Source organism: Onychostruthus taczanowskii, unplaced genomic scaffold (assembly GCF_017590055.1).
Source record: "Onychostruthus taczanowskii isolate IOZ18803 unplaced genomic scaffold, ASM1759005v1 scaffold55, whole genome shotgun sequence".
Lineage (NCBI taxonomy): Eukaryota > Metazoa > Chordata > Aves > Passeriformes > Passeridae > Onychostruthus > Onychostruthus taczanowskii.
This window is the reverse complement of record NW_024503124.1, coordinates 4675210-4697294: the sequence shown is the minus strand read 5'-3', so window position 1 is coordinate 4697294 and position 22085 is coordinate 4675210. Positions and strand designations below refer to the sequence as shown.

Here is a 22085-nt window from a genome sequence, read left to right as displayed (position 1 = left end):
CAAGTTCATAACAATGATACAAGATTGTGTCCCTTGACTTTCAGATGGTTTCATTTGGTAAATACTGTATTTGGAATAAAGTGTCAATGGACAGATTTTGACTACTCTGTAAGCTGTGTTCACTGAAAAAGCTCATTTTACTTCCCAAGAGTTAGAAAAGAAACAGAAAATGTTCACTTACGGAGCTACAACAGATTTTAAACAAGCAAATCATAGAGCCCATAGGAAATTTCTAGATGTAGTACAAAACTACAGCATGAAAAGAATGATTACACGGGAGGAGAACAGACATTTACAGCAGTTCTCCTCCCGTGTCTCCTGATTCCCATTACAAAACCTGCAGCTGCAGAGTCCAGGCACTGGCACCGCCGTCACGGAGCACCGCCGTCACTGCTGTCCCTCTTCCGTATGCTCCGCCTCGGAGTGACTGGAAGGAGCTCCCTCCTCTCCCTGCTCCAGGCAATCCTGCAGCTCTGGGACACTGTTGGCTCGCAGCACATCCAGGTAGAGCAGGTAGTCCTGGAGGCAGGCTGGCAGCGGCAGTTCCCGGATCACGCGCTCCGAGCGCAGGCGCTCGCTCCCCAGCAGGGACCGGATCTCCAGGCGGCACAGATGGGACAGGGAAGGAAGGAAGGCTGGAAAATGGAAAACCAAGTCAAACACAGAGCAGCTCTTACCACACCAGTATATTTACTAACAAAAAAGTAAATAAAGAGAGAACTTAATCTCCATTTTCCCAAATAACTCCTGTTTTTTTAAACTCCAAAAGCATCCTCATTAACTTCAAACATTCTAAAGGAAGTATTATTAAATTACATTATCACTTGGACAACTTAAAAATTATTACAGACTCCTTTAAAGAAGAATTTTCTTTGAAAGGAATCATTAACAAAGACACCTAAGTGCAGTTTCTCACATAACACATGACCTGCTTTTCTCAAAGCTGAACTATGAAAAATTCCTGCACAACCAATTGAATCTTTTTGGCTGATCACATTTTGATTATGTTTGATTTTTATGGTTTGCATCTAATTACTGTCCAATGCTTACAAAACAGGACAGATGCTTCATTAGAAATACAAATCAAATTAGAAAAGCAGAACACAACTAAGTAATATTGTCATCTTCTCCTAAATCTCCCCATTTGCAGCCTGGAAGCTGGAGACATTATTTTCCTGCCTGTATTCCTTACCAAAATGGCTCTTGGAAGTCCAAGTGAACTTCTCCTTGTATTGGGAAAGGTGTTGCTCCACAATTGGAGGAAGTCTGCTCCAATTCATGAACTCCAGGACAAAATTAAGGACATCCTCACTCATGGAGAAAATCCTGTGTAACAAAGACTTCTTTAAAATACCTTTTAAAAGTATTTGTAGATTACAGAACGAAAGACCAAAAAGCATCACATGTGATACACAAGGACAGTGAGATTCATTCAGTCACTGAATTGCAAACTTGTAGTGTGTTTACTACAGCCTGCAGAAAGTACAAAAATTTCATAACTAAGTTTAATCCTATAGTGCCCAATTACATATAAAACATCACCAAGCTGTTGCTCATATGTGGAAAAACTTCAATAACAATAATAATAATAATAAAAAATCTGACTGGAATTTTTGCCACATTGTGTTAAACAAAACAGTCTCAAACTGCATCCGTTTCCTCTCCTCCCAGCCTTGGCCCAGCTTCACTTCCCATTTGCTTCCCATCCCTCCAGACCTATTTCTCCCATTGGAATTTCTTCTTACCATGGCTGTATTAAAGTATTGCACGCACAATTTGCAGCTAAATTTGGGGGTTAAGTAGACATGTTCGATATAAATTTGGGAAGTGATGCTTTATTGCTACCATAGAGAAAGGCAATTTCCAGTCTGGCTTTCTTCCTAAAGAAAACTGTTTTACTGCTTCCAGACATGACGTGTGAATGATTTATTTCAGACTTTCCACAACCCCTCCCGTTCCTGATGGTGGCAACAGATTATCAAGGGCCATCCTGTAGCGGCTCTGCACACTAGCATGAGATGTTTGAGTAAATAAAGACAAGGCTCCCTGCTTTACCAGAACCTGCACATGAAATTCACGGGGTTGAAGCCAGCCAGGAGCAGGCAGGGCAGCCATTCCTTGTATTCCTTCTGCACCGTGCTGCTGTAGAGGATGAAGTCTGTTAATTCCTCCTCCGAGGGCAGGGAACAGCCGAACCTCAGGAAGCGCCGGAACAGAGCAAACTTCTTATGGCACAGGCAGTGTGCCAAGTTGATCCCACGCAGGGTGATGCCGTATTTCAGAAGGACATCAATGAACTGATAATACCTGTGAGCAGGAGAAGGAACAGGGCATCCCGTGAGCTTTGCCTCAGAAAGCACCTACCACTTCTTACATCTGTCTGCAACAAAACATTTCAGAATGTTTTTATTAAAATCCTTTTGTGATTACCCACTGCAACAAGGTAACAGGGTAAGGACTGAGGCTGTGAGCAGTCACCTGCTCTGCATCCCTTCCTAAATTATTTTTTATAAAGCAACACCAGGACAAAAAGGGAAAAATGGTGTCCGAGGATTTTGAAAGGCAGCTTCCTAGGAGCAGGCCACGAACTAAATTCACTACTAACAAACCTCGTTCATTTAAATGGCAGCCATAAACAAATTATAAATACGCCATAAATAAATTTCAATCCGTGTACAAAGAAATAATTTGTTAAAGTCTGAGAGGATTCAAAAGCTGTTTTTGAAGATGTTCTCCTTAGTGCAGCACACGTGTCACATTCCAGGACTTCACATTAATATTCCCAAGGAAATAGGAATAATGAGGAAACAAAGCAAAGGGGGAACACACTGGAATCCTGGAAAAATATTAGATGACAGACAGCAGGTGAGGGAAGAAGGTGGGAAACTATTAAAAGAAACATTGGAAGACTAAGAGAAGAAGGTGGGAAACATTAAAAGTAGTAAATTAAAGCAAATATGATTACGAATAATTCCAAAATAGAAGAGCTTTGCTTACTGCTTTTGGAAAATCATGCACATGGGGGACCTGCAGCCAAAGTCCAGGCACTCCTGAGCATCTGGGCTGAAGCCCTGCTTGAGCAGCATCTCCAGGCACTCCCCGTCGCCGCCGTACAGCGCCGAGTACACGGGGCTCACTTTGCCCTCGCCCTTGTCACAGAGCCGGTCAGTGACTGGAATCAGCAGCTCCAGGATCCTGCAGGCGTTTGAAGCCACTGCTTTCTGATCTTATTGCAGTGATTAATCTTAAACACACAGCCATTTTTTTTTCAGAGGGTCATTGCAGCTTTGGAAGAAAATCGTGCTTTTCACTCCTGAATTTGCAGCTTTATAATTCCATACACGGACCCCTGGCAAATGTTGTGCTTTGGGACGGATTTGGGCTGGAAAGAAGGATTTTAAACCAAACCAGGGACAGCTACTTCCTATTACCCAGCAACTCTTTTTACAGCAACTGAACACCACTGCACATTAAATCCCAACTCCAAGGAACTTTGGAAGCAACCTGTAAATGTGAGTTGCAAATGAAACAAATACTTAGTTCTGTAAAACAGAAAAATCACTTTGTTTACAGCTCACACCCTAGGCCACATCACATTAGTGACAAACACCAGTTCCTTTGCTGCTGGAATTTACTGGTGCTGCATAAGAGTTGCCAGTGATGTATCATCATTTATATATTTAAGTGCTGCCCATGTGTGAATCATGGAGTTCCTGAGAGATCCTTCTCCCCAGTGGTCTACTCCCAAAACTTCCTTCCACTCTTGGCTCACTGCTGTGGAATTGACTTGTGTATCTGAAACTGGGCAAAGCTACAAATGCATCTCTGGAAAGATTAAAGAAACTGTTTTTGTGGCTTTGATTTTTCTGGCTGGTCCAGCTAATTCAATATTTGCATATAATTATTTCTGCTGCTTAATATAGAATTCTAATTAGCAGCCGTTCAAATCATATATAATGTATTACACAGTTATTTGCATTTTTAAATGGAAAATAAAATGGCCATAGAGTGAACTGGTATCTAGTTCAGCACCATGGAAAACCCTCTAAATTCATTAGGTTATGGATTAAACCCAGGTTAGACACAGAATTAAAAATCATATAATCATAGAATTGGTGGGGTTGGAAGGGACCTTCAAGGTGATCCAGCTGTAGCCCCAATGGGCAGGGACACTTCCACTATCCCAGGTTGCTCCAAGCCCACACAACCTGGCCTGGAACACTTCCAGGGATGGGGCAGCCACAGCTTCTCTTGGCAAACTGTGCCAGGGCCTCCCCACCCTCACAGGGAAGCATTTTTCCCTAATATTTCATCGAAACCTACTCTCTGTCAGTGTGGAAGAAACTACTAAGAGACATTTAAAATACAATAATAATCAGAATGTCTAAACTACAGAGCAGTTTGAACACTCAATTTTCCTCCCTTTTAGGGCTGAACTTCCTCCTTTGGGGATCAGATTTGTGTGACCAGGACCTCCTGTCTGAATGCCTCTGCAACCACCTACTTTGCATGGCCCATCTCAGCTGCTGCATGGATGGGTAACTGCCAGTTATCCTCGTTGCAGTAGAGGTTTGGGTCTGCCCCTGCAGTCAGCAGCAGCTTCACACACTCCAGGTGTCCCTCCTGCGCAGCAATCAGCAGGGGAGTGGCCCTGTCCTTGGCCTGGCAGTTGACGTCTGCACCTGACACAAAACAAAACCAAAGTCACCTCCATCAGGTCATTATCTTTCACAGGGTGGCTTCAAATCCAGCATTTTCTCCTCAGCAATAAGGAAATACAACCTCTAACGTTTGAAATGACGATGTGCAGGAGCAGAGCTACAATTGCATTTTAGTGGGAGCGTGGCCAGGGAAATGGAGGATGGTGCTTACCGTGGGACAGGAGCAGCCGCAGGCTCTCCAGCTGGCCATATTGAGCAGCCACAAACAGAGGGGTGATTCCAAAGTCATCACGACAGTCCTTGCTGGCCCCTTTCTCCAGGAGCATCTGCATTATGTCAGTGGAGCCCTGAAATCAATGGTTTTATTCTCATCCAGCAGGAAAGTGAGGAAATCACACAACGCGTTTTTCCCCACATGCTCCAGACAGAAATAATAAAGGCCACAATATATCCAGTATTCTGAAGATGCACTTAAAAATTAATGGTGAAAGAAATTAGGCAAGTTCAAATTGATCACTCTTGCTCATTTACATGATGAAGTCATTTGTATGTGTTAGAACCATTAAGCAAACATATTTTTAAGTACAAGCTAGGGTAGGTTAGGAAAAATTATCCGATAAAAATGCAATAATTATTAAATAAATAATTATCCCCCAGAGTACACCAGTTACACCAAAATTACATGATGTGCTCACAGGTTACCTGAAAGGAAGCTTGGTGCAAAGAATTCCATCCAGACCATGAATGAGAACCTTCAATATTTGCTCCGTGTTGGAGCAGGAACTTTACAACCTCTGCATGCTTATTTTCAACAGCTTCCATAGAACAGTAATAAAAAGAAAAAAAAATCTTATTGAAGAATTTGAAAAAGAAATAATTTAAGTATTGGGGTTTAAAAGCTCAAAAGGTCTCACTGCCAACTTCCTTTAAATTTGCCCATTATATACTGACTTGCCTTTTATATTTAGATCCCCAAAACAGTATTGGGGAATGGAAATTATACCAAAATTCCCCCAAACTTGGAAACAAAGGTAACATGGCACGCATGATGCCTGGGTAGAGAGGCAAGTAAACCAATAAATATATTTAATCAGATGATTTAGACCATCAGGATTCACCATAACAGAAGTTTTAAGCATTAAATTAAGTCAAACATAAGCAACAGAAAAAATGCTAAAATAATGGACCTTAATTGCCAAACTAGGAATGCCAAAAATAAGCCTTTTTACACAAGAATTAGGGAGGAACTATAAAAATCAAAAAGGCCTTGAAACAGCCTCATACAGATGTAATCCTGAACCTCCTAATGCTTTTCTGTGCTTGATGCAGAAAACCAGTTTGCTTTTATAATTTTGTTTTGAAACACTGTCTGAAGCAGATTTACCCATAAACAAAAGGTTATTTCCACACCTCTAACGCCTGGTTATTTAGGGCTACAAAAAGATGCAACATGGCAGGCAAGTAAGAAACTCTGGTGAGCTTAAACTCGAAGAAACTTGAGTTTTTAACTGGTGAGTTCAAAGTCTGGGACTTGAGGAAAGCTCGTGTCACCTAGGAAGAGTGGAGTGGTGGCAGATTCGGTGGTGACGTTGTCGAGGTCAGCCCCAGCTTCCAGGAGAACCCGGAGACATTCCACAGAGCCGTGACGGGCCGAGAGGTGCAGAGCACACATCCCTTCAAACGTCCTCGAGTGGATGTAGTCATCGGCTGGAGCTGCAGAGGAGCATAACGTGCGGGGAAAAGGGATATTTGGCAGCAAATTACAAAATACAATCATTTTAAGAAAATAATGGAGTTATTTGAGTATGTGGCCTATGGAACACCCATGAATACGCTGTTATCACCTCAAGTATCACCCATGAACTGCAACGTGTCAACTTCTCTTTACCGCAGTTTGGAAACCACACAGAAAATCCCCAAACAAGAACATGATAAATCTATGTAACTTGTATTTTCTATGACAGGGTAATTTAGCACAAAACCACACTATTTCCCATTAGCTTTTCCTTACCTGTATCAATGAGCAGCTTCAGGCACTCACTGGAATTGTGCGCTGCCGCTTCGTGGATGGGCAACCACCTCCTGTTATCCGGGACATCGACGCTGTATCCCCGACTGATCAACTCCCTCAGTATCTCAACGTTTCCTTCTCTGGCCGCAAGGCCCACGGCCGAGCACCGGTCGGAATAGGCTTCCGTGAAATCCATCCCTGGCATGGAACGCTGCAGGAGGAAAGGAGTAGAGCAGGGGAAAAAAAAATAAGAGAGATGCGTGTTGGTACAATACAGACATGAGGGGGGTTTTGTTTGTTTTGCAGAGGATTTGGCTTGGTTTGTAGGGAGATGGTGCCTTGGGGGGCTTAGAGGGCGGTGATTGATTGGGATGGGTTGGGAAAGGTCATTTGTGAAAGTTGAGGGGAGATGGGTTTGAGGTTTGAGGTGAGGTGGTTGTTTGGAAGGCGTTTGGAGATTTAAGGGGAGGTTGAGTTGGAGGAGGGATAGTTGTTTATGGGGCTAAGGGGTGGTTCTTTGTGGGGTTTAAGGGCAGAGGTAGCTGGGGCTTTGGGGCAAGGTGTTTGAGGGGATGTGGTTGTTTGCAGGACTGGGCGGCGAGGCAGGTGCTTGGGGGAGGTTGTTTGTGGATTTGGGACGTGCTCGCCGGTGGGTTTTGGGGGACACAGTCGTTTGTGGGCTAGGGGGAGGCGATCCGGGCCGAGGAGCCGCGAGAGCGCCGGCCCCCGCCAGGCTCCGGCCGCGGCCGCCGCCTCCGCCCGGGGCCGCCCCGCGGCTCTGCGCAGGCCCCGCCGGGCCGGGCCGCCATGTGGGTGTTCGGCTACGGCTCCCTCATCTGGAAGGTGGATTTCCCCTACCAGGAGAAGCTGGTGGGGCGCGTCCGCGGCTACAGCCGGCGCTTCTGGCAGGGCAGCACCGACCACCGCGGCGTGCCGGGCAAGGTGAGCCGGGGCCGGGGGGAGCGCGGCCGCCGCGTCGGGCCCGGCTCAGGGCCCTGCCCCGCGGCCGGAGCCGCCGCAAGGGCTGCACCCAAACCCTGGGACAACACAAGGAGCTTCAAGGAGGGCTCGGAAATGCCCGCACTCGTCATTTAGGGAGTTAAATACCCTCGGTGAGGGGCGGGTGTCAGGCTGTGCACAGGGAATAGGAAGAGACAGAATTATTGATCCAAGTAACCCCCGGCTGTATTTTAACTTGTTTTACTCTCAGGTGACAATTCATGGATTAGGAAGTACTTGAAGTTCTAAAATTCTTCACCGTTTGGAAAAGGAGGGAAAAAAAAAAAAAAACAAGCCAGCGAGAAAAAGAAACTAAAATTACCAGTGAGGATTCCCAATGTCATGTGTTTTTAAGCCACGGGGGTAAGGATAAGGTATAACCTGCACCCAGGTGACTCCGCTGTAAACCTGAAGCGGCTTTAAGAGAGAAAAAGCATCAGGATTATTTTAAAGAACACATCTTGCTTCGCGGAAGGTTCCATCCAGATGTAAGCAACACTCGTTAGGACCTCAAATACCATAAAATAACTTGCACAGAGTTCAAAGAACACAGCTTGAGCCACCAATGACACATTAAAGAACAGCCATGAGGAAAAAATAGTTCTTACAAACATACAACAAATTAGATGTTGGCTGTATTTTAAAAATATTTTCAGAGGATTATTCGCAGTAGTACAAACAGTAATTAATTCCTCTGATCAATAAGTATTTAGTAACTTGTTTCTTACTTCAATAAATCTTTAGTAACTTGTTTGTTTTGGGTAGTTCCAGGCAAGACAAGGACTCTGCAAGCAATTAAGTAAATATGCTGCCCTTCCTTAGGCAAACAGATCCTTCTTCCATCACACAACCCACCTGAACATGAAGTTCTCCTCAGTACTGCCCTTCATATTAAATCAAATTAGATTTAAATTAAATTTAATGAATTTAGGCTACAGTTACAGACATTCTTAGCAAAGGCAAGAAAGTTGATTTCCATCCACCACAGAATGTCTCTTTAATCCATAATTCACAAAAATCTTCATGACCTGTTGCAAGTGCACAAGTCAGAGAACTATCAATGACTATGGAAAAAATATTCCAACAGGAACAACAAAGTTATCTTTAATGTATCATGGGAACAGACTCATTTCTCCTCAGGAAATAGGAGTCATTTAGTGTTCATGTAGCTTTATTGCCTTCTTTTATCAGTCAGATCAGGAATAAATTGCTCATGCTGGGAGAGAACTAATTTGCTGCCAAAAGCAGCAATTTTAAACTGCAGGTGTAGTTCACCATAGGGTTTTATGTTTTAAAGTTTTATACAACAAACTTCAACTATTTTATTTCCAGTATTTACAAACTGGCTTCTTACTTTTTCCTGCAAGAATTAATATACTGGGGAAAACAAGCCATGTGGTAGGTATCCTCCCTCCATCCAGTGAGGCTCCAAGGGCTCCTTGAGGACAGTTTTACATTAATGAAACTCTTAATTATCGCCGTTATTGTATTGTTAATTAATCGTCACTTTTAAATTGCAGTGGAATTGAGTCTGGACAGCACATGTAAAGCAAGGACCTCCCAATTTCAATTCAAACCCTCCCAATTTCTGACTGCCTTTAATTGTTGTGTCACAGGCACTGTCCACCCAGAATTTAACATGTTGTTTATTTTATCTAATACACATCCAAAGCTACTCCCCAGAAATACTTACACTGGATCTGTACCTTACTGGAATTGTGCTGGATTAGTTCTCTGAGTGTTTAATTCCTGTTCCTTTTTTTTTTTTTTCTCATTTTGGTTTGGTTTTGCTCGTGATTTAGGGCAAAAGCCTCTGACTGAATGATAATTTCATCTTTTAAATTTTAGCCTGGAAGAGTTGTGACCCTGGTTGAAGATGCTGAGGTACAGTACTGTTGTACAGAATGTCCTGTTGCATTTCCCCTCATTAATTTTTGCTTTTCTGCGAGCAGACAACTGTCTTATCTTTAGGGGAAAGTTCTCTCAGTGTTTCCCAGAGTTACACCAATGGCCCTTGACTGTTTCAAATAATCAATATAAACTGGAAGTAGTTTGGGTCTGTTACTGCCACAGGGATATTTTAAAGTATATTCTGGAATAGCCACTTTGGCTATCCTGTTGTGAGATGTAGAATTTGATAGAAAGATACATCAAACGTACATGATTTGACATCAACAGCGAATGATAAATGTAATTGCTATAATTCCAGCTTCACAAGGTTTGACCAGATTGTGGAGCTATCTCAGCACTCCACACCAGTTCAGGTGTGTAACAGGTGTAGGTGACCCTCGGGTCCTTGCCAGACTGTCACTAAACAGGAGGGACCTGGTCAAAATTCCTTCAAATTCATCATTATTTAAATTTGTCATTTTCAGACATAATTTTTATGAGGTCAGGGAGAAACTCTGTGTCCTTTTTGCCAGCTCCTGTACCGAGGCTATTTACTATTCCAAATATTAGCAAAACAAGAAATTGCTGTGTTAGGAACACCTGAGCCTTAGCAGAAAGAGGATGATCAATCTGCGTGATCAGTGTTTTCGCTGGCAGAGCAGCCCTTTCACTCTGGGACTTACAAACACTGCAAAAAGCAGCAGAAGGGCAGAAAATCAGTTTCCAGAAAGCTCTGCCTAAATGCAGTGATTTCTGAGTATCCTTTTGACCAACCCTCCTCGCCCAGGGCTGCGTGTGGGGCGTTGCCTACCGACTACCAGCCGGGAAGGAAGGAGAAGTGAAAGCCTACCTGGATTTCCGGGAGAAGGGCGGCTACAGGACCACCACGGTCATCTTCTACCCGAAGGACACGTCGGTGCAGCCCTTCGACGTGCTGCTCTACATCGGCACCCGCGACAACCCCAACTACCTGGGCCCCGCGCCGCTCGAGGACATCGCGCGCCAGATCCTGGGCGCCGCCGGGCCTAGCGGCAGGAACACGGAATACCTGTTCGAGCTGGCCAACTCCATCAGGAGCCTGGTGCCCGAGGACGTGGATGAGCACCTCTTCTCCCTAGAGACACTGGTCAAGGAGCTCTTGAGCAAGCACCAGAATCTCAACTGCCTGTGAAGCGACGCCTCAGCAGCCTGGTTCTGGCTTTGACGTGGCAGGGAGGAATGCTCCTCTGTATTCTGCTGTCCTAATTAGTACTGCGTATCTTAATTAATGCTGCATCCAGAATAGGAGTTGGTTACTTAAAACCGCCAAAATAATTCTTTCAGGAGTCGAGAAAGGAGAGCAACAAAAGTCTTCTGAGTTTGAATTCGGTATCTCAGCTTTTCACCCAAAGACTACACCTCAAGACAACCACTTAAACTTCTCTTTGTGTTTTATTATTATTGTTTCAGGTTTAAAATAAATCTTTAGAATATTTTTGAGGTCAAAATCAGCATGCAGAGACAAGTTCCTTAGATTTAAGTGATAGTTTGTTCTGATCCCAGACCACAGCGCAGGAATTTTAAGTGGTTGGCCTAAATTGTGTAGTAGAACATTTATATCAACATTCAACTCCTCTGAAATAAAGTTACGCTGCTGAATTAGTCATCTCACCCTTTATATGTTAATTTATCCTTAAATGCAGAGCATAAACCATTTTATTGTAAAGGAAATAATTCCTTCCCTTGGCTGCTGATGTCAAGCCCTGAAAACCAAAGCTCTGGGCACTCTGACTCAAACAAGCCATAACCTATCAGTGCCTCGTTTTAATTTTCAATCCTAATATAAAGAAGAACCCCAAAATACTAAAATTAACTAAGAGCATGACTTGAAATCACAACACAGCAAGAAGAGAAACTCTCATCTCTGTTACTTCAGGTGCTGCTGTGGTCCCCATCTCTTTGAAAATCCCAGCTGCAAGGATAGATTTTCATTTCAGGGATTCACCAACAGAAGGTAATTAAGGAAGGAACCCTCTCTCCAGTAACCTTAGGGGTGTGTATGGACATCCCAAGAGGGTTGGGAAGTCCCCAGTTTAGGCTGCCAGGCTTCCTGATGGAATCCATCCCAACACGGACTTGTCTTGCTCCTCAAAACTCTTTAGTTTTATTAACTTTTAACCGAGTATATTTTTATATGTTAATATAAAAGGTTCTGTTTCAAACACCACATAACATCCTGTTTTCCCATCCAGGGGATGTGTGTTTAGTAGCAGCCTGGATTCTGCATCAGTAATTGCAAAAAAAGTGTGTTTTTCCCCTAAAAAGGTTGGCCCTTTCTGTTCTTTACACTTTCCTGGTTTATACTTGTAAAGGTAAAAGTGTTCAATGGCACTCTCTGCTTTCCTGAAAATTCTTTTTAGATTTAAAAATTCTTTCCTCAAAGACTTATTCTTGTTCCTTAAAACAGGGCAGGGGATGCATGTGCTCAGTAAGGATCCAGAACCATCAGGGCTGATTCCCCCTTTAAAATGCTAATTATTTAAGTACTGTGATTCTGCGTAGCTCCACACTCTCTGTCTTTGTCTCCAAGGCTTTGTTGGTTCATTTGCTTCCTAAATGCATAAAACATTGCAATAATACACGTTCCTGTGTACGACTTCAGTGCAATAAAAACGCATTACAATGACTGGAAATTTCCAGAAATGTAATGTTTGAAGTGTCTGTGTGAGGGTGGACATCAAGGTGTGTGTTCATTGCCCCTCGCTATAAAATTGCGGTTGGGGCTGGGAATGACAAACAACACACAGGGGCTACTGGAAACTGTGGCACATTAGGAACTGATTTATGCATGGGAAATATAAATAGATACATTTGTTCTTGCTCTGGGGGATTAAAGCCACTGCTCTGCCCCCAGCTTTGGTCCCTACCAAAACCCTCCCAGATCTGTTACCTCAAAAATTTTAAGACCGTTTAGGCTTCATTTTTTTTTTTTTTTTCTGAGTGGTTAAATTCAATCTCTGTTTATGCAAATAAAGATTTTAGATCTGTAGGCTTCACTACACAACCACGCACACAAAAGCCACTGCTAAACCTGTTCTCAAACAGTGTTTGGGGAAACAACAGGCACATCCATGACTATTTACAGAAGATAATGCTGAGAGGAGGGAGAGGGAAATCCAGACTTAAGGCTTGGACTCCGTCATCTCCAAGGTATTTCCCAACCAGAATAACTCCAAGGTTCTGTATTAAGGGGATCCTCTGAAGCGTGGCCAATTAATTTCTCACTCTTACATCCTTCAATTTTTTATCTGCTCCGTATTTCCCATGGTCAGATGGGACTGGCCTAACCTGCTCTGATGTTAACCTGACTGCTGGCCCCCTTGGGTTCTCAGGTGTCTAGATACACACACAGACACACAGGTGTATAGAGAAACACACAGAGGAGCCCTTGAAGCGCTCTTCTACACTCATAACCTCATAGCTCTTAGTTATGTTTAACTCTTAGCGTTGCCACTGGTGACCAAACTTAATTATTAAAACTTAAACGCATCCCGTTCCCCCCTCCTCTTACTCGCCCCCATTTTACCCCTCCCTCCCTCCCTCGCCGCTCGCTCCCTCATTCACACTCCTCCCTCACACTCATTCCCTCACACTCCCCATTCAAATTCCTCCTCCTCACTCCCTCACACTCCCTCACACTCACTCACTCACTCACTCACTCACTCACTCACTCACTCACTTACTTCCATCACCCCCACCTTCGCTCGCTCCGTGCCCGCCCGGCCCCTCACCCCCTCACCTGCGGCGGCGAGCGCTGCCCCGGATGCCGCTGCCGGCGGCGGGCGCTGCCCCGGTTGTTGATCGCGGCTGCCGGAAGCCGACGTGGCGGCGGCCGCCCTGCCCGGCCCCGGCGCTGCTCTGCGGGCTGCTGGCGGCCGTGGCCGCGGTGGCCGAGGGCGGCCGAGCGCTCCCGCAGCTCAGCGACGACATCCCGTTCAGGGTGAACTGGCCCGGCACCGAGCTCAGCCTGGTCGGTACCGCGCCGGGCCCGCCCGGAGAGGGGCCCTGAGCTCCCCGCCGCACGGGGGGCTTGGGTGGGGCTGGTCCGCCGCAGGAGGGAGCCCGGCAGCTGGAGAGAATCCCGGGGGATTCTGTGCCGAAAGCGGCGGGGGGTGGCTGGGGCTGGGGTGAAGGTCTGAAATGGGGAGCAGGAGTGAGGGGGCATGGAGCGGCTCGCGGATATGGACGGGATCGGGGATCTGGCTGGAAGCAGAAGGTGCAAAGCGAAGGCAGCAGCAAGCAGCTCCCAGCCAGCTAAACCACCAGCCCCCAGTCTTGTGGTATAATTAAATCCCAGGAAATACTCCGGGGCGCCGCTCAGGAATTCAGGGGTGTTTGTCATGAGTAGCATTAAAAGCCTGGCTGATCCGTGGCTTGGTTGTTTTCTCAGCCGACCACCGGTGTCTTGTACAAGGAGGACAATTATATCATCATGACCACTGTGGATAAAGAGAAGTACAAGTGTCTGCTGCCGCTGATAGCCAGTGGCAACGAGGTGAGTTCAGGCGAGTTATTGTGTAAATATAATAGCTGAGTCTTTGCTCTGTCAGTTTTAATATCATGAGATGTCCTTCTGTTGCAGGAAGAAGAAAAGGACTATAAAGGTCCTACTCCAGGGGAGCTGCTGGAGCCTCTCTTTAAGCAAAGCAGCTGTTCCTACAGAGTATGTTACTTTTGTTCTGTTCATTAAATACCAATTAAAAGGTTACAGGCCAGTGCATGTCAAGGTTTTAGGGTAGTAAATGAGATACTAATACAGGCTGAAACAAGGTCTTTACAACTTTATGCCATAATATAGCTGACAAAATTCTGTGTGATTCAAGATGTCAGAATTCAGATAAATGGGTTGCTGTGGTAGCAGTTAAAAATACAGATTTTTCTTTTTAATTTAATTTTTGTCCTTTGTTTAATCTGTGTGAAAGTCAAGGAAATATTCTCTGGTGTTTTGTTTGGCCAACACTGAGACCACTCGCTGCGCTCTTGTTTTTGAGGGTGCTCCAGCATTTTGCTGCAAAAGCCAACATTTGGGTGGTTTTGTGGCGTGTAAATACACCTAAAGATAATCTTTAAAATGCATTTTATTTCTAAGATTGAATCTTACTGGACTTACGAGGTCTGCCACGGGAAACACATCCGTCAGTACCACGAGGAGAAGGAAACGGGGCAGGTAGGCTGCTCACAACCCCTTCCCCACTGGCACGGTCCTGCTGAACTCCTGCAGCAGGCTTGAACTGTTGTGATAATTTAGCATGATTCCATTTTCTTCGTGTAGAAAAACTGCATCTTTATTGTACAGGACGTGTTTTACAGCATTATCAGAAGGCACTGTGTCAGATCTTACTGGCTGACAACACACACTTAGTTCATTGCTCAGTACATGGTATTTTGCATGTCTATTCTGTATTTTTAGTTAGTTTACATACTTTTTTACTGATTGTCATGAGACAGATCTTTTGTTATTACAGATGCCACTTGTTCTTCACTCTAGAAGTAGATTGTGGTGTTAATGAACTCTCATTCCCAAATTTGTTTCATATTGGAACTTGCAAGCTGTCTGCACTTAGAAGTGACAGACTAGCTTTGGCACTTTAGCAGAGCAAGGCCTGATTTCATAAGGCCTTTCTTCTATAACTTCTTCTATCTGTTTGCAACATTGAATTCCCTGAAAAAACTTGAAAAGTGGTAACTGATGTTTGTTCTGATTGTAGAAAATAAACATCCAAGAATACTACCTGGGAAATATGATCATGAAAAACTCGCTGTCAGAACCAGGTGTGTTTTAAATTATTTCATTCTGCTGATAATGAATTTTTTGGGTTTTAATTATTCCTGCCTGACCAGTTTGAGAGCTTTTTTTCAGGGAACCTGGCACAGATCCTCAGAAATATCCAAGTGCCTAGAGTGGGACTTGGGTGGAAATGAGGTCACTGAGCCCCAAGCTCAAGGAGCAGTTTAGAGTAGATTTTTGGAGCATTTTTTGCCTGCAGATTAGTTCAAAGAAGTCTTCCAAATCCACAGACTAAGTGCTCATTCAGGGTTGATGGAAAGAAGAGAAACAGAATGGAAAACCATCACCTAGGCTGGAGTGTTTGTTTCATTCTAGGCTAGTGTGTGTAAGGCAGACACCTTTGTTTTCCTAGAAGCGATGAACTGGAACGCTGCAGTCTTTTTGGGGGGGATTTAGTGCTGTTCATCCCACTTCTGGATCTCTGGCTGCAGCCCTGAGTTAGGGATCTTAGTCCTGGAAAGAAGCAGGGCTTCAGAAGATGCCTTGTTTGGCCTTTCTGGGCGGGTGGGTGCAGTGTCTGTGCAGAGCACAGAATGTTTGATTCGAGTCACCCATTTTGTGGGGCTGGGTGTTGAAGCCAGATGGGACCTCAGGTGACCTCAGGTGACCATAGCTGAGGCTGTCAGGCTGTTGTCCCTCTGCCCTTCCTGCTTAGGTGGCAGATTGTGTCCTGTGTCCTTTCCCTGCTTCCTGTCTGGCAGCTCCTGCTCCTTCCAAAGCACCTGCCTGTTTCCTGTCCAATTCCCACCCTTCCCAAGCAGCTGCAGTGACGTGTTCTGCAGCCCTGCCTTGGTGTCAGGGCTGGATTTGGCCTGTCCTGCCAGCTCCAGGTGGTTTTGTGATGAACTGACGTGTGTTTTGCTCTGTTTGCTGCGGGCCTCAGATCACTGGTTATTTCCTTTCTTTCCTCCTTTGCACCTCAGGTGGCTCTTGGCAGTGTATAAAGCAAATACACAAACCAGAAAAGCTTCTCTGTGAAATTACTTTTTTTTTTTTTTTCAAGTGCACAAACTTACCTCTTTCTTAATTATTCCTTAGATCAAGAAGAGAAGGAAAATTCCAAAGACGGTGCAAAAGAGGCAAGTGAAAACCATCTGTTTTAACTTCTGCCATCAATAGTGGAGGCAATTTATATATCATCATAGAATCCCAGAATGGTTTGTGTTGGAGGGGACCTCAAAGATACCCAGTGCCACCTGCCATGGGCAGGGACACCTTCCACTATCCCTCATCCAGCCTGGCTTGGACACTTCCAGGGATGGGGCAGCCACAGCTTCTCTGGGAAACCTGTGCCAGGGCCTCCCCACCCTCACAGGGAGGAATTTCTTCCTAATATCCAATCTAATGATAAGATGATGTAATTAGTCCTCTCCCAAAATGAATATCAAGAAATGGAACTGTTTCTGAGCTGCACTTCTCTTGCTTTTAATTATCAGTCGCAGATCAGAAAATTTATTTAGTCTTGCTACTCAAATTACTTACCTACACTTACCAAAGCCCTGCAGCACAAAATTCCTGAGAGATGGAGATGACTTGCTGAGCCATCCCATAGTACTCTGTGCTTCCCTTTCCCCTTAGAGGACTTCCCCGCTGGTTTAGGCCCCAAAACTCAACTCTTGAGCTGCTGATTCTATAGCAGAGCAATGGGAGTACCTGAAGCACTCTGGAGTTTGGAATTGGTGAGAGCAGGTTTGACCTTATTGCCGGTTCCCCTTGATTTTTCACGCTGAAATGAAGTTTTTGTGTCTGTGGCCTTTGGGACAGCCCAGGGTGGTGGTTGTGTAGTGTTCTCAGCAGTACCCAGGCCTGAGGAGCATTTTGGAAGTCATGTGGGGCCAGAAGAGGCCTGTTGTGGTGGCAGTGGCAGCTGTGCCTCTTGGAAAGCCAAGAAAACAAAGTGTTTTTGCAGTGCAGCTTCTTGTCTTTCATCTTCAAAGGAAATGAATTATTTTATTGCCTTTTTGTTGGGCGGTGTTTATGATGCACTTGCCATGTCAGGACTTCCTGGAATCTCTTATCAGGAAAGGGCATGTTGGTTCCTTAATCTCGTGAGTGTCTTCACTTGTGGTGGAGCGGTGTCTGGGAGGAGTCAGTGGCCTGGGGCAGGGTGATGTGGCTCAAAAGCCAGAGCAGGTGAGGGGCAGAAAGGTCCTGACCCCAGGGAACACCCCTGTCTTTTAGCACAGACCCCTGTCTGTTCAGCACTGAAAACCTTCAGCAGCTCAAGCAACATGGGTAGAAAAGAGTCAGTTTGTGGGTTTGGGCACTTTGGGAAGCCGGAAACTCCAGTTGCTTCCAGGATAGAGATTTACCACTTTTGGGAATTAATGTCTTAGAGAGGGAGCTGGATGAAACACGAAGGAACAAACCTGAAGGGAGCAGACTGGAAGGTGTGATAAAGTGGGATTTACATTGTATACACATTAACTTTGTGAGCCACAGCCACCGGTGCTGTGGGATCCTCTGGATAAGGAGCAGCCTGGGCTGGGAATGCTGAGAAGTAGTGCAGGTGCCAGGGTGACTTTGCAGGTTTTTTGGGCCTGGTGCTGCAGGTGATGAGGCTGGCAGACCCAATTTGGGTGAGCACCAGGACAGGTCTGGATGTTGCAGGAACACTGAAGAGCCACACAGGGTCTGATTTTAACCTGGTAATGCTGACTCTGCACACAGGAACAAGATTTTTTTGTTTCAGAGCAGTCTCAGGAGCTCTGCTGTGGTTGTGACCTGTTCCTTTCCCTCACCCAGATCCCCACAAAGAACATCGAAGGGCAGATGACGCCCTACTACCCCGTGGAGCTGGGCAATGGCACTCCCTGCAGCCTGAGGCAGAACCTGCCCAGGTCCAGCACAGTGATGTACATCTGCCACCCCGAGGCCAAGCACGAGATCCTCTCCGTGGCAGAAGTCACCACCTGTGAGTACGAGGTGGTGATCCTGACCCCGCTGCTCTGCAACCACCCCAAGTACAGGTACAGTGCCCAGATACACTAAACACAGTGCCCTGAGCACTTCTGTCTCCTCTTAGTTTGTGATTTCTTCATCTCCGTGGTATTTGAAGACTGCAGATACCATGTGTGTACGCTTCAAAAGTCTATAAAACCAAAAAGTGTCTTCTCCAACCATAACCTTGACCTTGGCTTTAGCTCCTCCCAACATGAGGAGCTCTCTAGAAGCCATTTCCTTAGGAGAATTCACAAATTCAGTGTTATTTTCCAAAAATGAAGTGTAGGCTTCTTGTTTCCTCCCCTTCCCTGAACTGTTCCACCTATCTGAGGGACCCCCTGAGTCTTTGGACCTTCCAGGGGGTGTAAAGAGAACTGCAAAGGGAATGTGCCATACAGACAACGGGGGATAATGGACAGGATTCCTGGATTTACACAGATGTTGGAACATGGGAGTATTTAATCAGGGATCTGAAACAGGCCACAAGGCCCGAAGGCCAAATCCTGCATTTTGTAAACACATGGCAGTTGGAGTTACTAAGTGCTAAAAACATTTTTAATGTTTGGTATCCGCTGTAAGTTTTCTCATGTGGATGGGTTTGGTCATACTCTGTTACCTGCTGCACTTATCTGTGGCACTGTTATCTGTTTAATGTGTGAGTCTTTTAAGCCTCTGTAGCAGTAGGAAAACAGCACAGAAAGTACACAGGGAAATTGTTCTGTTGCTTGATAAGGATAAAATCTGGAGCTGCTGCCTGCTTCCAAAGGGTTCCAGGCCACCAGCAGGAAAAACTGAAAATAAACACACAGGATCATCATTCCCCCCCTGATGTCACCTTGGTAAAAAAGGAAAGGTGGAGGTGGCAGCCTGGGAATGCTGCCCAGTAACATCACAGGGATCACAACCCAAATTCCAAGTTCAGTGCCCTTTTTTCGTGTTGTGTGTTCCCAAAACAGCCCTGAGCAGTGCCTCAGCCTCTGGGGCTTTCCCTGTACACCTGGCATCTCATCCAGGGATGCACCTGCACCACCTGAGCAGCTGCAGATGCAGAAGCTCAGAGCACTGAACTGATTCCTGTACTCGAAGGTGTAACCATGACATGTTCTTACCTTGCTGGGCAGGTTCAGGGCTTCCCCTGTGAATGACATCTTCTGCCAGTCCCTGCCAGGATCCCCACTTAAACCCCACAACCTGGAACAGCTGGAGAAACAGCAGGAGATGCTGAAGATGCCTTTTAGGAGGGTTAAGGAGGTAGGATTTGTTTCATTTACTTTCCATCTTTAAGACATTTTGTAAGATGATGTCAGTCTTTCATTGGTCTTTAAGCTTGTTGAAACCATCTGTAACTCACCCTGTTTGGAAGGAAAACAAAACAAGTGTGGGCAACTGATTTAAATTTTTGTAGCCTTTGTAGCCTACAGTTCACAAACGTGTGAAGATTTTGAGTGGAATTTTCTTTCTTTCAGCTAAAATTGCCCAAAACAGCCAACCTGATTCAGTGTTCAGTAACTTCATATAACTTGTAAGACTTTGTAGGGGACTTAATTGTATCCTTCAATTGCAGGAAGAAATGCCTTCAACAAAGGAAGATAAATTCTCTTCCATCCACAAGCCTGTGGCTGTTGGGAGCCACCAGCTGTTAACGGTGGGAACAACCCACATCTCCAAACTGACCGATGAGCAGCTCATCAAGGAATTCCTCAGTGGGTCCTACTGCTTCCATGGGGTGAGCAGCAAAGCCACATGGAAAAAAGCTGTGTGGAGTACATCCTAATTTGTGTACTTGTTTAGTTTTTATCTTTAACTTTTCTGTTGAAATTCAGTTTATTTGAGCAGACACTGAAATGAAAGTTGGTAACAGAATTAGCATTGAAATATTTTTATTAACTAACAAATATGGAGTTTTACAGCTGAAACAGCTGGTTTAAGGTCTAGGGGGAAAGGATGAGTTTGTTTTGGGGTGTTCTGTTTGTTTTAGGGGTTGGTTCTTTTTAACACTGAGGTTGTTCCTCTCCCCAGGGCGTTGGCTGGTGGAAATACGAATTCTGCTACGGCAAATATGTCCACCAGTACCACGAGGTGTGTTCAGAGAGTTCTGTTAGTTCCTTTAAGCTCCTGTTAAGAAAATACAATCCTCTGGACAGGGTGTAGTGATCAGCTTTTCCTGTTTTAGGATAAGGAAAGTGGCAAGACCTCCGTGGTGGTGGGTACGTGGAGCAAGGAGGAGCACATCGAGTGGTCGAGGAAGAACGCGGCCAGGACCTTCTACCTGCGAGAGGATGGCACCCAGACAGTCAGGTACCAGCCAGGCTCTGCCCTGCTCTCACACCTGGGACACAGGGCCCTGCCCTGTGAAATTTGGGTTATCAACAGATGAAGTAAACTGCCAAGAGCAGCATGTTCAGATTTACCCTCCAGTCAACATCACAAATAAGGAATTATCACAAATAAGGAATTCGGCGCTTCGGATGCGGCACAGAGAAATCTTTCAACACTGAACAACTCTTTGCCTCTGCAGTAACTGCAGTACAACCCATTGTTATATAATAGTATAATAGCTACATAGAACAGTAGTATAATATATAGTATAATAATATATAGTATAATAATATGTAGTATAATAGTGTACTTGCTGCTGTTTGTTAGTATATTAAATACTTGATCAATGACAAGGTGCTGGATCGCACCACTGAACTGACTGCTCAAAAATTGTGCTTGATACTTCCATGCAAACTCTTCCATTCTGATCTTTCGTGGCAGGATGGTGTCTCATTTCTATGGAAATGGAGATGTTTGTGACTTGACAGACAAGCCAAGGCAGGTGACTGTGAAATTGAAGTAAGTGGACTTTTACAAAGTGATGTTTTCTGTCTGTTCCGTGGGTCGGAGGGGAAAGCTGCTGCTGTTGTCACAAGGCTCAGAGGCAGTATCTGTTAACTTAATAAAATGCTGCAGCCAGCAGTGAAACACGTGTTACTGTGTGCTTATTTCCTACCAACCCCCAATTTCTCCTCTATTTTCAGATGTAAAGAATCGGACTCCCCTCACGCTGTGACCATTTACATGTTGGAGCCTCATTCTTGCCAATACATCCTTGGGGTATGTACAGACACGCCCTGAGGTCAGGGCTGTGTAGTAGAGCACATCTCCAGGATTATGTTTAGCGTGGTCCCTCTCTCCCAGTGACTGTTCCCAGGATTCCTGCAGGGCTGAGTTCATGGTTTGGTCTCTCTGTTGCAGGTGGAGTCTCCAGTCATCTGTAAAATCCTGGATACAGCAGATGAATACGGGCTCCTCTCGGTGCCCAGCTGAGAACAGCAAAGCCCCCAAGGCCAAATCCTGGCATTCCCATGGGAACAGTGTCTGTGAGCTGACAAAGGCCTCACCAGCACAGCTCTCCAAGCTGAGGGACTCGTGAACCACTTTGTGTATAACTATGTGTATATAAGAGCTTATTGATAAACTTTTAATGATTAAAACCTTGTCTTGCACTTCCTGCCTGGCTCGTGTGTGGCACGTTCCCCCCTCGTTGATGCCATTGCTGAGGTGTAAATTCAACTCAGAAAAGGCACAAGAACAACTGAAGCTTCAAGGGAGGAGTTCAGCTGCCAAAAGAAGGAAAAGGTGAAGCCAACACTTCCTGCTCAGGAGCCACAGCACCGCTCATGGTTTTCCTACTGTTCCTGCTTTCTCCCAACACCAGTGCTACCTCACTGTAACTGCTGGGAATTGTATTCTCCTGTCACTGTACCTC

At 45.2% G+C, this 22085-nt stretch overlaps 3 protein-coding genes across 5 annotated transcripts; 2 read left to right on the top strand and 1 right to left on the bottom strand.

Moving 5' to 3' along the window:
* Positions 1–48: 48 nt before the first annotated feature.
* On the bottom strand, positions 49–9464 carry ASB3 (ankyrin repeat and SOCS box containing 3). 2 transcript variants are annotated; one of them, XM_041417125.1, is made up of 10 exons: positions 7994–9464; positions 6673–6883; positions 6213–6374; positions 5364–5476; positions 4873–5008; positions 4505–4682; positions 2998–3195; positions 2056–2307; positions 1193–1326; positions 49–635 (listed from the first exon to the last, which is right to left on the bottom strand). In XM_041417125.1, the coding sequence occupies exons 2-10, from the start codon at positions 6875–6877 to the stop codon at positions 388–390; spliced, it is 1626 nt and encodes a 541-aa protein (XP_041273059.1). In that variant the 5' UTR covers positions 6878–6883; positions 7994–9464; the 3' UTR covers positions 49–387. The 2 variants fall into 2 exon arrangements, with proteins under 2 accessions (XP_041273059.1, XP_041273061.1); XM_041417127.1 differs by having other exon boundaries at positions 115–635; positions 2062–2307; positions 7994–9463.
* On the top strand, positions 7436–12243 carry CHAC2 (ChaC glutathione specific gamma-glutamylcyclotransferase 2). Its single transcript, XM_041417128.1, has 3 exons — positions 7436–7614; positions 9520–9555; positions 10349–12243. Exons 1-3 carry the CDS (start codon positions 7480–7482, stop codon positions 10730–10732), a joined length of 555 nt encoding a protein of 184 aa, XP_041273062.1. The 5' UTR covers positions 7436–7479; the 3' UTR covers positions 10733–12243.
* A 1120-nt stretch (positions 12244–13363) lies between these two features.
* ERLEC1 (endoplasmic reticulum lectin 1) lies at positions 13364–21822 on the top strand. Of its 2 annotated transcripts, none has more exons than XM_041417123.1 (14): positions 13364–13570; positions 13991–14095; positions 14183–14263; positions 14690–14767; positions 15309–15372; positions 16427–16467; positions 18134–18357; positions 19453–19582; positions 19896–20057; positions 20351–20410; positions 20505–20629; positions 21092–21169; positions 21355–21430; positions 21572–21822. In XM_041417123.1, the coding sequence occupies exons 1-14, from the start codon at positions 13364–13366 to the stop codon at positions 21641–21643; spliced, it is 1503 nt and encodes a 500-aa protein (XP_041273057.1). In that variant the 3' UTR covers positions 21644–21822. The 2 variants fall into 2 exon arrangements, with proteins under 2 accessions (XP_041273057.1, XP_041273058.1); XM_041417124.1 differs by lacking the exon at positions 13364–13570 and adding an exon at positions 13741–13880.
* Positions 21823–22085: the final 263 nt, after the last annotated feature.